General features: G+C 53.0%; 1 protein-coding gene across 2 annotated transcripts in view; it reads left to right on the top strand.

The window, feature by feature from the left end:
• CNTN4 (contactin 4) overlaps positions 1–14,671 on the top strand; it is a 405,422-nt gene that overhangs the window by 317,769 nt on the left and 72,982 nt on the right. For both annotated transcript variants that reach the window (XM_059664558.1, XM_059664559.1), the window contains exon 7: positions 13,280–13,477. In XM_059664558.1, the coding sequence (XP_059520541.1) occupies positions 13,280–13,477 (198 nt within the window). The remainder of the gene's footprint in view (positions 1–13,279; positions 13,478–14,671) is intronic.

Below are 14,671 nucleotides of genomic sequence, written 5' to 3' on the forward strand. Positions count from 1 at the left end.
AGCAACACTGAGCCCGGAAATGCAGAAACCGGAATAGACCGGTTATCGTGGCAGGAGCTGGGAGTCATCAAGAGTGACTTCCTCCAGGTGCCATGGAATTTGTAAGAAATCCTTTGAACTGTCCAAGGAGAGGCCTGGCCTCATCACCGGCGGCAGAGCCGAGACATGAGGAGAAGCCGCGGCTCGCCCACGGAACGAGGCTAACCCGGCCCCGGGACCCGGCAGGCAGCACACGGGCAAGCGACCCACCCGTGCACACAACGCTTGCCTCGGGGATCATGCGTGTCAGGCACTGTTTTAAATGCTTTACATGAATTAACCAGTTTAATTCTTACCCAACCTGGTGGTCCCGTACGTATCTCTGTTTTATAGGAGACAGACCCCTGAGGCCTTGCCTAAGTGAAGGTGAATCGCCCCAACAACTCATGAACTGCCAGTTGGGGATATGTCTGTTAAGTGGGGCACTGGGGGGTTTAAAAGTGCAGATAACTCCAAAGGCCAAAAAGAGTACCAGCTCCAATCCTCCTCATAGTCACGATTATGAACAAAGTTATGAAATAAAGTAATCACGCACGGAAGGGAGATACTTCCGTTTCCTGCTAAATGACCCCCCACAGCTGGAGGCGGTAAGAGACAAGTCCGACTCTATCAGGGCGGGTAGTGGATGAAGCGGAATGCATCGTACCGCTCTCTCAAGTGTTGTCATTGGGATATGTTGGAAAATTTCTAAAACAAAACGTTTCAAAGTCCCAGCGTATGGTGGGGCTTAGAGGCCTCCGAGGTTGCTCCCAGCTCACATTTTAGACGCGCTTCTCCGCTGTCCATTACCTCCGTCTCCGAAAAAGCATGCTCGTCCCGGCGTTTGGGGCAAAAAGCGTCTGCACTGCATGGAGGAGCGTCTGCCGCGCGTGGACCTGGACCGAGGGCCTCCTGCAAACCACAGGGCTGTGCCCTGACTGGTCTCCCATGTGCAGATCACTCTGGGCATCCGGCCTAACGCCGCTGCCTCGCCCCTGCCCGGAGCGGGTGTCAGGGAGAATGCCTGGGTGGGCAGTGAGCGGGCAGGCGGCCGGCGGTCCTGCGTCTTCGGGCGGGGCCTCGCCGCGTTGCTGGGGCAGGTGTGAAGTGCTGTGCGCTCGGCCTGCACTCGCAGTGACTTTCTGCGGGGGTGGAAAAACATCCGCGTCCCCAGCGGCTCTGCAGCAGGTCAGAAAACGGCCTGGGAGAGTGGCTTACGCCACGCTGCGAGGGCTGGCTCGCTGGCTTTCGGGTTAGGAAACTTCACGTTCAGGCTGACGGAGCTTCTGTGTTCATCCCCGTGCTCGTCTCGGCGGGATAGATGTGGCGCTTGTCACTAAACATCAACCAGAGAAGCAGGCAGAGGGTGGCCAGTCGGTAGCCTGGCGCCTGCCATTGGCCGCGATCTGAAACCGGGCGTGTTGTATTGTGTAGCGGGCACCCCGCCAAATCTGCTCCTCACGGGGGCACCTCGTGTGAGTCTCCACAAAATCCACGTGCCCGGCAGCCGTCTTTTAGCAGCAGAAATGCAGTTAACACGAGTCACCTCGTGATGTCCCGGCTTCTCAGACGGCGTGAGAGCCAAGCCTGAGTGCTGGGTAGGACTAAACTAATCCTCCGTCACCCCAGCTCTAAAACTCGCACCTTTGCTGTGGATGAGGTCGTATCTTTCAAAGGAGGCACAAGCATGGAAAGGGCTCTTCTGGACACTTTGACCCAACAGCCCAACACCTGCCTCTCCCCCAGCCTGTCTTATCAGAAGCCAGAGACAATCGGGTTCAATTCGTGGAGGAGGGAGTGGCTTTTGTGGGCGGTGAGTGTGAGGAATATGAAAGCTGTGAGTGTCCGTCCACAGGCTGGTAGGATGGATGTGCCATCCACACCCTGTGTCTTGCAAAAAATAAATAAATTGGGAAGCGTTCAGGGTGCTGACCCTGGGATGCCATTGACGCCCGGCCCTGGGAGCGGTTGCCTCTTCATCACTCCGGAGCCGGCCCTGGGAGCGACTAATGAGGCCGCCCGCCGCCCGCGGTCTGCCCCCAGCACCTGTCAGCCACGTCACCGGGGCGCCCTGGGCGTTGGAAGGTCTGACATCCGTACATAACCACCCTGTGACTCTCCATTAATAATGGACCGCCCTGCCCACCAGCAACGCTGCTCCTTTCCGGTGCCAGGATGCTGTCGACTGGGGGTGGCAGGAGAAAAGGCCGCTGGCACCTGTACCTCGGGCTCCCACAAACCAGAGCAGGTGATTGCTGTCCCCGGCGAAGTTCCCGGAAACATGAGTGATGGATGCCGTGCTAATGGCTGGCTTTCTCCAGCCCAGTGACAGCCCGTAACCAGATAAAGCACAACACCCACACCCGGTGTTACGTAAGACGCAGAGTCCTGAGGGCTACGTTGGCTCCCTGGAGATAAAGCCCAGCTATTTTGAACGCGTTATTTCCTTACTTATCGGCAAAGGAACTGTCCTAACACAGACAGCTAAATATGTTTCCAATTAATTGTTAAAACATAATTACCTGAGTTTAGTCAAAAACTGCTGTTGAGATCTCGGTTGGCTTGTTTGTTAGTTCACCTTAGATGTGGATGGCAAAAGAAAGAACAGGGAGGCAATCAGAACAGAAACACGGCCCAGCCGGCGTGGCTCAGGGGTTGAGTGTCAACCTATGAACCAGGAGGCCACGGTTCGATTCCCGGTCAGGGCACATGCCCTAGTTGTGGGCTCTAGGAGTACCACCCTACCTGACCCCCCACCCCGTGCTCCCACAGACAGAGTTAACTACCGACAGCCCAGAGAGGTGGGGTGACTTGCCCAAGGTCCACAGCCAACGGCAGGAGGTCCTAGTGTGGGCTGGGTGGGCACCCGAGGAAGAAGCAGCGAAGAGATGTGCAGGGAGTGGCAGGGCCGCCGCAGGGCCGGGGAAGGGCCAGGGGAACCATGTTGGGGTTTTTGTTTTTTTATATTTTAATTGATTTCAGAGAGGAGGGGAGAAGGAGAGAGAGATAGAAACATCAATGATGAGAGAGAATCATTGATCAGCTGCCTCCTGCACGCCCCCCACTGGGGACTGAGCCCTCAACTCGGGCCTGTGCCCTGACCAGGAATTGAACCAGGACCTCTTGGTTCATAGGTTGATGCTCAACCCCTGAGCCACGCCGGCCGGGCGGGAGCGATGTGTTTTAAGTAGAATGAAGAAGGTGGAGTTGGAGCACAGACGTCTGTGCTTGTGAGGATACATAACGCTCTTCAGTGCTGTCTGCGGTCTGATTGGTGGGCCTCAGGATTCTTTGCTTGCAACTGACAAAGTCCAGTCCAGGTGGGTTTATTGGCATCGAATTCCCGTTAGACGTGGCTGGAAGTTCGTTCTCCAACCACAGTGTGAGGAACCTGCCCATCAAACTGGCTCTCACCCAGGTTCAGCAACAGCAGTAAAAAATGCCTTATTCCCAGTGAGTGCAGCAAAGGCTTCCAAAGGGGCCTTCCTGTGCCAGCTTGAGGCACATGCCCACGCCTAAACCACAGGGAGAGAAATGGCGATGAAACGTTGGAATGAGCTTACCCGGTGGAGGGAAGCTCTGCAGTTGACATCTTCTTCTGAGGCATGGTCACCGCCCAGGGCCGCATCCCTGTAGAGGAGGATACACCAGGGCCCACAGGTCCAGTCTCCTGGAAACGTGGTGAGGGGTTAGGATTTAGGGTCCCCTGGAACTGTGACCCGGCTGGTCGTGCCTGCCCTCAGAGAACGCCTGCCACAGCCAGTACACGCTGACACTTGGTGAATGAACGATTAGGGAGGAGATGTAAGGGACACGGAGTTTCCTTTTACCGTGACGGGCAAGTTCTGGAGGTGGATTGTGGGGCTGGTTGCAGGACAGTTTGAATGTTCTTAACGCCGCTGGACTGTGTGCACAGAAGTGGTGCAAATGGTGCAGTTTATGTGTATTTTGCTACAATAATGTTTTAAGGGGAAGAAAACGTAGACATGAAGGAAGATAAGATTTTGATGGCTTCTTCTGGCCTCTTGTTTTCCGGTTGAGCTTGCCCTGGTCCGTCACTGGTTTGTTTGTTTTTGTTTTGTGGGGAGGGGCAGCTCCCAGGGCCAGTCCAGTCCAGCAGCGTGGGACACACCATCAGTGCCCCTGCTTCTCACGCAGAAAGGGGTGCCAAGTGGGTGGGGTGGATGGGCTCTGGGAGATTAGCTTTGCGAAAGCATGTAACGTGTGAAAGGGGTTCAGGCAGATTCAAAAACTATCGTCTCCAAGGGCCGGGCAGGTCGGAGTGTAAAGAATAAGATAAGGTAGGTCGGGTGCAGACTATGTCCCCGTCACCCCAGCCATCCGCTCGCCGCTCACCGCTCACCCCTCACCCAGGGCCAGTTTTTGCCAAGAAAAAATACAGGCTCCGTATTGCCTGGTCTTTCAGTTTTGCATGAGAAGCCATAAATGCCCATTCTAAGTACAATCTTTCGATGTTAAGGAGTCAATGAAAAAACTGGTGTACCAGGAGCATGGCAGTTACAACACGCCTAGTCCACGGCCCTGGCCCGGGTTCACCGGCAGGAAATGAATGCAGTAAGTGCTGGCTTCCTGTTCATCTCCAGGTCTCTCCAGGGGACAGACACCCCCGCCCTGCTCTCCTTTTTTATTCTATTTTTTGGTTAATCCTCACCTGAGGATATTTTTCCATTGATTTTTAGATCGAGCGGAAGGGAGAGGGAGAGACGGAGAGAAACATCGATGCGAGAGACACATCAATTGGTTGTCTCCGCCCACACTCCCCAGCCAGGGCCTGGGATCAAGCCTGCAACCACGGTACGTGCCCTTGACTAGAATCAAACCCGGGACCCTTCAGTCCATGGGCTGACGCTCTACCCACTGAGCCAAACCGGCTAGAGCCCCCACCCTGCTCTGTTATCATTTTTCTAGATGAATTCTTTCTCCCTTGTGTACGAGGAGCCTGAGCTTCTCAAGCCCCCACAACTGCCTACGTGAAACTAAAGAAGCAGGTGTGTGTATTTAGCTCTAATAAATGCAATAACTAAGGACTTTACTAGTAAATGTAAATGTTTTTCATCTTCCCAGAGATGGATAGATTTTTTCCCCCTGAGGGATTCTTTTTTCTTAAGTTAAGAATGTGTTTAAATCCCCTCGGCATGATGGAATAATCATTAATGTTTACAGTTGCTATAGCGACTAGAAATGTTGGCAAGCGAGTGGGAAGAGAGCCTGCGAGAGGAAGATAAGCCGTGTCAATTATTGAACATCTGTCCAACATTTAGTCAGTGTAGAGCGACAGGCAAGGCGCTGGAAAGCGAAGGTGGGTGCGTGGCGGCTGCGAGCATTCCCTTAAGAGCATCTGTGTTGTCTGGTCCGGGCGCCGTCGTGGAGAGGTAATTAGCTTCACGCCCACCCACGTGAAGGAGGCCCGTTCCGGGTGAGGTGTGGCTGCGCGGGTAATGTCTATCCTGTAATAATATTAATCCCTCTCTGCAGGATACGGCCCTGTGGCTTCTCGAGCGCTTCTGCGTGTACTGTCGAATGTAGTCTTCATGACAGCACGCGGAACTTGGTGAAGTGATACTCACTCTGCACAGTGTGGGCTCCCTGGGACGAGCGCGGTGGGAACAGGGCCTCGGCCGCTATGCGTCTCCGTGGATGCTCTCCTCGCCCGTCCGAGCCCCGTCCGGAGGAGCACCCTGCTCTCTGCCCAGGGGTGTCTCCAGCTCTCAGGCTTGTGCCGGGATAGTCACCCCCAGCACTTGGGGTCCCTTGTCCCACGACGACTTCTCACCCTCGCGTGGCGTTCCCTGGTGTGCAAATCGTTCTCCTGAGTATGTTCTTATTTGGTCATCAGGCCTCGTCCACGGAGAGCGTTAGCCCTTCCTATGTGTGAGGAAATCGGGGTTTCTGCTGGTTGATTTGGCCAAGATCACCAAGTGCCAGGGAGGACCCCTCCTCCGGCCTGTCTTGTCACCTGCACTGTGTGAGAAGAGTCGGGGACAGACACTGGGGCCTGGGGTCCCACGTCCTGCCCCAGTCAGCACTAAATCCACTAAAACAAAACGCCAAGGAAAACCAACAAACAGAAGCAGAAACCAACAAAGCACCAGGACCAGCATGTAATGCCGCACCAGGCCCCCCTTGGGGGGTGAGGTCACGGGATTGGTCCCCACGGGACTCCGCCCCACCCCCGGGTCCAGCCCTTGGAATACGATGGGCTCCCGTGAAAACCCCTGGAGAAGTAGCGCTAAGAAGAGTGCCCTGCGGACCAGACTCGGGGAGGACGAATCGTCCACCTGGTCCTGTCAGCCGCAGTGCAGCTTGGCCGTCGCGGTCAGTGTATAGCTTTCGTTTTTCAATGTCCAAGTAAAAAGGCGAAGTACCTCTCTTTGGGGAAAGACAGGTCCCTTTCTTTCTTTCTTTTGTTTTCTTTTATCTTTTCGTTGTTGTTGTTGTTAATATATTTTTATTGCTTTCAGAGAGGAAGGGAGAGAAACATCAATGATCAGAGAGAATCATGGATCGGCTGCCTCCTGCAGGCCCCCTACTGGGGATTGGCCCGCAACCCGAGCATGTGCCCTGACCAGGAATCGAACCGTGACCTCCTGGTTCATAGGTCGATCCTCAACCACTGAGCCACACCGGCCGGGCAAGACAAGTCCCTTTCTGATAGACCCCCAGGCCCAGCTTTTGTGACCGGTTTCAGTCTGCATTCGTGCCACACAGGGCAGACACGGGAAAAGACGCCTTGCATTATTACATTGAAGGCATGTTTGATTGAGGGTTAGTTCATGCTCCAAATGTAAATGTCAATAGTGTGCGTTTTTGGTCACATCTCTCAGTGAAGAGGGTGTCGCGTTGTTTGGTGAGCCAGGGAAGAGGCTGTGTATTGGTGACTTCTGTGGGCACGGGTGCTGTTGCTTCAAAGCTTGTCCAGTGGCTGCTTCATTCCTTTCAGAATGTAAAAAATTATAGTTTAATTGGCATTTTCTACCATTTACTCAAAATTTGTCATCATTCCTGTGAATGCACTCCAGCTGAATATTTCTTTTCATCCTCTTGTTGCCCAGAAATTGCTGCTCTGGAAGTAATAAGAGAGATGCTGATGAGGCTGTGACAAGAAAAGCAGGAATTAATGACGATTTGCTGGCGTACAACATGATATTAGCTTCAGATGCACACTATAGTGATTCAGCATGTGTATACATTGCAAGATAATCGCCCGATACGGCCAGTGGCCATCTGCCACCAGGCCCAGCCCGTACGTTACATCCCGTGACTGACTTTATAACTGATCGTGGTGTGTAGTCCTTTTCGTGTATTGCTGAATTCGGTTTGCTAACATTTCGTGGAGGATTTTTGCATCTCTGTGTGTCACAAACTCAGCCTGTAATTGTCTTTTTCTCTGGGGCATCCTTGCCTGGTTTTGGCATCGGGGTAACAGGGGCTCGTCACATGAGTTTGGAAGCTTTCCCTTCTCGTCAGGTTTTTGGAAGAGTCCGAGCAGGAGAGGCGTCACGCCTTTGATTTATTGTAGAATTCGCCTGTGAAGCCATCTGGTCCTGGACTCTGGTTTTTTGGGAGGTTTTTCTTTAAAGATTTAACCTCGCTTCTAGTCATTCGTGTCTACTCAGATGTTCTGTTTTTTGTTTCATGTTTCACTCTTGGAAGACTGTCTGCATCTCGGAACCGGCCCACTTCTCCCAGCTGTCTAGTTGGCCCTCTCTCACGATTTGCATTTCTGTTGTATCGGTTGTGACTTCTTCTCTTCCATTTTTTATTTTGTGTGGTTTGTTTTTTTTTTGAGCCCTGTCTCTTGTTTTTCTTAGTGAGTCTAGTTTGTCCATTTGCCTTGCCTTTTCAAAGAACCAGCGCTTAGTTTCGTTGAAAATGTGTATTGTCGTCTTAGTGTCTATTCCATTGATTTCCACCGTGATCTTTATTATTTTCTTCCTTTTACTGACTTTGGGTTTTGCTTGGTCTTCTCTTTCTCGTTCGTTTAGGTATAAAGTTGGGTTATCTGAGGTTTCTCTTGTTTTTCCAAGCAGGCTGGCTTTGCTGTGAACTATCCTCTTTAGAATTTTCTCATAGAATTTTGTAGATCAGGTTCCTGTTTTCTTTTGGGTCCCTGACTGTTTTCCTGCCACATTATGGACCTTTGCATTATGAACCTTCCTTACAATACAGTTTTGTTGAGAAGTGCCAATGACACACACACACACACACACACAAAACGTAAAAACTGAGCTCTCTTCTCAAAGCCAAGACAAGGTGGGCAGATGTGCCTTCTCTTTTCATCTCAAGGTGCCTCCTGAGGGAGTAAGCGTGTGTTGCGTGAATAAATCCATCAGGAGTGTCGATCCCCGAGAGTTCTGCAGGAGCACCGCCCGCAGCATGGTGTTCCAGGGGGAGCAGGGGGAATGCTGAGGCCAGGTCATTTGGAAGGACTTGACTGCTAGCTAGATGCATTTCACTTCGAGTGGGAGGCAGTGGGGCTCGGGGAGGGCTGCGTGGGAAGGAGGGTGAGTCAGCGCTGCCCTTAGAAGTCCTGACTGGGGTGGCCGTGGGGTGGCCGGAGCGGCAGGGAGCCTGGAGCTGGCAGCATGCAGGGTGTTTGCAGTGACAGGCAAACGGAAAGGCTCCCCCCGCCCCCCGGCTTCCCCAATGAAACAGAAGCAAGGAAACCAGAAGTGACCCATGAAGCGGGGAGAGCGGTGCAACAGGCACAGGAGCAAAAGCACTTGTGGAATTCGAGTCAGCAGCAGGACCTGCATGCTGCTCGGAGAAACCCTTCCCAGCCCCAGGACCCGACTCCTCGGAGAGAATGTGGGATGGGGCGCGATCCATGATTCTCTCTCAGCACTGGCGTTTCTCTCCCTCCCTCTCTGAAATCAATAAAAATATATATATTTTTAAAAAAAACAATATGTTAAATTGCCTTCAAGTTAAATTTCTTGACTTCTATCTACACAGGTTTAAAGAAAATCTATACCCCTCCAACTTACCCAATAAACTAGAAGCAAGAAAACAAGAAGTGAGCCATAAAGGGGGGATTGGAAGCCGGACCCAAGAGCAGTGACTGAGGGCTGGCACCTCCTAGGAAGGGTCCCCTTTCCCACCTTCTTCTCCCACCGCCACCGCCACGTTGAGTGATAAAGAGCATGCGCTGATACTGGGCAACAGATGAACAATGAGTGCGTTCACGTGCCCCATTCCACTGGCGGGTCACCCCAGCACATTTTCCCACATCTGCCTGCTTACACCCACCTCAGCTTAAAGTCAGGGCAGGTGTTGGCACAACTACCTGAAGGCACGGCCACTCTCTCACGCCCTTAAAATGGTCCATCAGTGCAAAAATGGGTTGCAATTCAGGACTAGAATCCCAGTCTCCTTACTATTCATGATATGATCTTCTTCCGACTAACACAGCTTGACTCAAGTAAGTGTAACTTGTGTGTGTGTGCCTGTGTGTATGTGTGTGTATAAAAGTGCCAGTCCTTGACCTTGCCAATTACTACCTGCGGATGATTAGCATGTCACTGGGTCTCTTTGGACCCCATATTTCTCCTTTGTGAAAACCGGGAGTCGGACTCAGTGGTGTAATCTAGAATCAGAATCTTAACGCTGGGAGGGATTACAGCTCCTCTCCTTCACCCCCTCGGTGTACAGATGAGGCCTGACACTCGTAGCTCAGATTGAACTCTGCAAGGACCCCCCGGCTTCCTGACGAACCAGCGTGTCTGCGTCGGAGCCTGCGGTGACCCATCGCTGCCTGTTCCCCAGGTGGGACTGACCCGGCCGCGGCCCTTCTCCGACTCCAGTGTCCTCACCTGTACAACTTAGGTTCCTGTACATTTAGAACTTGAAGGGTTAAGAAAGGCATCTCCGGAAGCCATCTTTGCTCCCCGGGGACGGACCTCAGAACTTCATGAAGCGAAAGTCAACTCCAGAAAGAAATGAGTTGAGAACAAGTGAGGAGCGTCCATCGGAGGACCTGAGCGGGTGAGTGTGCTCAGCGAGACCGCGTTTGAAAAGCGCTTGCTTGATGCCTTCTGCAATAAGCAATAACCCCGCATCCGTCCCTGGGGGCCCAGAGCTACGGAACCGGGAACGAACAAGAACAAAGAGCGGGTGTTCCGGTTCATTTCCTCTGAAGTGGCTGCTGCGAGTCAGAACACCGGCCGGACCCTCCCGCCTTCACAGGTGTCACCGCACAGACAGTCCCGCGTGTCCCGGCCGAGCACCAGGAGCCTCTCGGTGTCTTGAATAGTGCGTCCGGGCGTGTGTTTGCGCCGTTGTTACAAATTGCCGGTGGGACGAGAGCGGTCTGTCACTTCAGAGCAATTCGTGTGGGCAGACGAATCGGAAGAAACCTGTGGCGTGTGGGGGAGCAGCAGCACCCGCTGGGGCGGCACCGAGCTCCTGTTTGCCCTGCGCCCTGGGCTGTGGTCAGGGTGCTGACGGCCTGGGGGCGACCCGCTGCAGTGACGCTTGGGCTCGCCCCAGCAGGATTGGCTCAGGGCATTCAGCGCTCCAGCCAAGAGGTTCTGGCTGACCTTGGCTCTCAAGGGCTCCCAGCATTGGCAAAGGTCGCGTGTCCAGCTGCCGTCGGTGTCCATCCTCAGCACAGTCCGCTGGTGACGTCTGGGCAGCTTCCGTGTGCCCAGCTTCCGTGTGCCCTTCGCCGCCAGCGCAGCGGTCCCTGTGCCAAGTCACGACTGCAGTTTGAGGCACGCGTTGCGTCCATTGGTCCATTGAGTATTTAGTTGTTTGCTGGTGTTTAATGATACTTAATGATCTTCCCCAAACCAAAGTAATATAGTTAATAATCCTTCTGTAAGACTCACTGTTTCCGGAAGTCGTCACATTGTTAATTCAGGATCCCCACCCTCGGCTGTGTGACCTGTAATAAACGTTTGAGGAAACGGTGTATGTGGAAAGGGTTGGGCAGGAGGATTCTGTGATCTATAAGTTTGCTTGCTTAAGCAGCCGCCAAGGAATGTCAAGGTCACTGGCGTGTTAAAGATCTCTTACAAGATGGGAAAGGAGAAATTGCTAGTCTGTTAAACTTTGCTCAACCCAGTGCTTTTCAAGGTCATTTGATCCTGTAATTCTTTTACATTTGGCAGGTGTGGGCTGTGAGTAGAGAACTTTCATCAACAGTAAATAATTAGTCCAGGGACCACAGTTTCGTGGGTTGTTTTTTTTTGGTGGGGGGGGGGGAGAGGGGAGCCTCACTTTAGAAAACGCTGCAATATGAGCTCAGGCTTATTTTCATCTCTCACTAGAGTCACGTAAGCCACAGAAGCAGTGACACCACAATGATTAACTCACTTTTAAACAGGCCAGACAGCATGCTAATTGAGTATGTTTTTTATTTTTACTTTTAAAATGATTAACTTTTAATGGTCAGTGTGCTTATGGCTCGGAGCACTTACACACACAGTCGACCCCACAAGCCTCCAGCACCTGGGCTACTGTTCCCGTCCGATGGATGTAGTTGTTGGAAGTTAGTGTTTCATGGGCTTTCCTTATGGAGCACAGGTCTGAATTTTGGTCTCCTGGTCTTTTCTTTTTTTTTTTTTTAGTTGAGATTAGAGAAATAAGCAAGCAGATGTATTTTATTCTGATATTTGTGGTCCATACAACTTCCTCGTTACTAAATGGTAGCCACTAGCAACGGTTTTGAAAAATGTCTTCAGGAAAAAACACAGTTTCACGGACTTGATTCCTGGGGGAGGGGTGGGAGGACTAATGCTGGGCTGGGAGGTGACTCTCTAACGTCTGCACTGACTTTGGAGGTGCTCCTGTGCCCCTCCAGCCATGGGAGCTAATCGGGGGGAGGCCTGTTCTCAGCCCTCCCAGGAGGGGACCCGGAGCTCCATGCTCGGAGGTGGCTGGCTTTGCCTGAAACTCGCCAGATGGAGCGCTTAGGGCTGTGCTGTTGGGTAGAATCTCCAGTTCTTGTGGGAAAACTGCCACCAGGATGGCAGACTCAACCCCCATGTGGGGCGTGCAGGAGGCAGCCGAGCAATGATTCTCTCTCATCATGGATGTTTCTCTCCTCTCCCTTCCTCTCTGAAATCAATAAAAATATATTAACAACAACAAAAAAGATAAAAGAAAAGAAAAGGATCTCTCTTGCTCTCCCTTCCTCTCTGAAATCAATAAAAAATATATTAACAATAACAACAAAAAAAGATAAAAAAAGGGATCGCTCTCCCTTCCTCTCTGAAATATATATATATATATATATATATATATATATATATATATATATATATATATATATTCTTTTTAAATACTATTTTGATTACTATAAAAAAAGTGGTGAGTGTTCTGTATAGGAAGCTGGAGTGAGCTTCCTGCTCTTTGGACTCATCGGAGCTCACACTTCAGGGAGCAGGACCGGGACAGGTGTGCCCGGAGCTGAGGGAGCCGGTGCCCTCTGGCCCAGCGGTTCACGCTACCTATCATTCTCACTCGCATCACCATCCTGGCTCCTCGCTGAAAGGCGCAGCGTGGTCTCACGCGCTCATTCACAAACACTCGCCTGATCTCGGGAAATCTGGAAGTTCCGGCAGCTTCAGCGTGGCTGCCACCCGCTCGCCCCCGGCATCCGGATGAGTACATTCCACATAGCAGTTGCCCCTTACCTGTCACTTTCCGCTCACTCCCGGTGGATGTAACATTTTTCTAGCTACTTTTTTAAAGCACAGATTGACATTCATGGGACCCGCCACCCAGCGAGCAGTTCAGGTGTGTGTAGCAAGTATTTGCTGCCCTAGGAAACCCCCGTCTCACCACAATAATGGGGAGACGGTTCCAATCGCAGGAGAGTCAGAGGGAGGAGATGGACGGAGGCCTGAGAATGCCTCTGCCTCAGAAGGACTGAGAGGCGGGAGCAGTTCCTTGGTTTCTCTGCCAGCGCTTCTCGGCCAATAGAAAACTCTGGAATGTATGGGAACCACACAGCCTTGGGCACGCACCAGGCGCGTGCTTGGCAAACCCTCCGTGCGTGTCCCCTTGCCTTAAAGGCATTGCACTTCCCTCCACCGGGATCCGTGCACCCTGGGCCTCTAGAATAGCCTGGGTCTGAGCTGGGGAGGGGGGCTGCCCGTGCTCTCCGTTTATAATTAGCGGCTGAGAAAGAACCGGGGCAGCGCTCTGGGTGTCCAACGTCGCCACTTCTCTCAGGAGCGCAGTGGGTCCCGGAGCCTAAAGCCGTGTTGGTAAGGATCTTCCCTTTGGCTTCCAGAGCTGAGCTACGCCTGGATCTTCAACGAATACCCCTCCTACCAGGACAACCGCCGGTTCGTCTCCCAGGAGACCGGGAACCTGTACATCGCGAAGGTGGAGAAGTCCGACGTGGGGAACTACACCTGCGTGGTCACCAACACCGTGACCAACCACAAGGTCCTGGGGCCGCCCACCCCGCTGACCCTGAGGAACGACGGTGAGTGCCGGGGTTGGGGGGGGGGGCTTGCTCTCTGGGGCGCGTGGCGTGTGGAGAGGTGCGGCGCTGACACGCACCACGTGATTGTCCGAATTACACGGAAGGGAGGTTGAATGCTTTCTACCTTCGGTGCCCAGTGTTCTCCGCTTGGGTAAGGAAAACTCCAGGAATCCAGTCGGAAAAGGAATTAGCACGCTAATGGCTCATCTCAGCAGGAACAGGGGGTGGTTCCGGTGAATATGAATAACAAAGGGATCTGTTGCTCCTTCTTTCCCACTGAAACCAGGGGCCCAGGCAGCGCGGAGTGGGAGGTGGAATGAGGAGGTCGTTAATCATGTCCTTGTAATTGAGTCTTCGGTGTCGGGAGAAGTTGATAATGATCCAAACAGCGCCCAGATTTATGATACTGATGACAGTTCCCACCACAGTGATATGCAGTTGCCTCCCGCACGTGCCCCACAGGGGGGTGGGGATCGAACCTGCAAGTGAGGTGCGTGCCCTCGGGTGGGAATGGAACCTGAGACCCTGCTGTGTGCAGCCGGCACTCTAACCACCGAGCACACTGGCCAGGGCTTGTCTCCACATTTGTTCTCTTGCCCCCTGTGCTGAAGGAACTCTACTGGGGATGGGTGGGTGGGGGGTGGGGGTCGGGGGGGGGGGGAGGGGAGCTGTGAACCGCAACCCCCAGCACAAGGGTATTTGCAGACAAAGAGGGCCAGAGCACCTCGACAGCACTGGCCGCCGCAGGGGAAACATTAGAGCAAATAATGTAGATTTCAGTCATTCGTTCATGCACTTGCCGTGTTTATGTAGCACTTGCCACGTGACCGGTGCCAGGGAGGAGAAGGAAGGCCCCTGCCCCGTGGCACTTAGGGCATTTTCCTGGAGGACACGGGTGACAGCAGACAGACAGGAGCCAAGCGAAAGCTGATTGTGTTGGGGAGTAACAAACAGATCCGTACGGCCGCCCGGAGGCTCTGTGCCTTTACCAGGGAAAGCCTCTGCGGCGGTGACGTGCCTGAGACCTGAAGATGGCAGGTCGGGCCCAGAAGGTCAGAGGGAGGAGCCGAAGGCTGAGCCCACATCACGTGCAAAGGCCCTGGGGCCCGAATGAGCCCTTGGCTCTTTCCGGGAGCTCCATAACGTGAGCCTGGGTGGAGCATGCTGAGCAGGTGGAGGGGGGTCTGAGTTGAG

Source organism: Myotis daubentonii, chromosome 14, assembly GCF_963259705.1.
Source record: "Myotis daubentonii chromosome 14, mMyoDau2.1, whole genome shotgun sequence".
In the NCBI taxonomy this organism is placed as follows: domain Eukaryota; kingdom Metazoa; phylum Chordata; class Mammalia; order Chiroptera; family Vespertilionidae; genus Myotis; species Myotis daubentonii.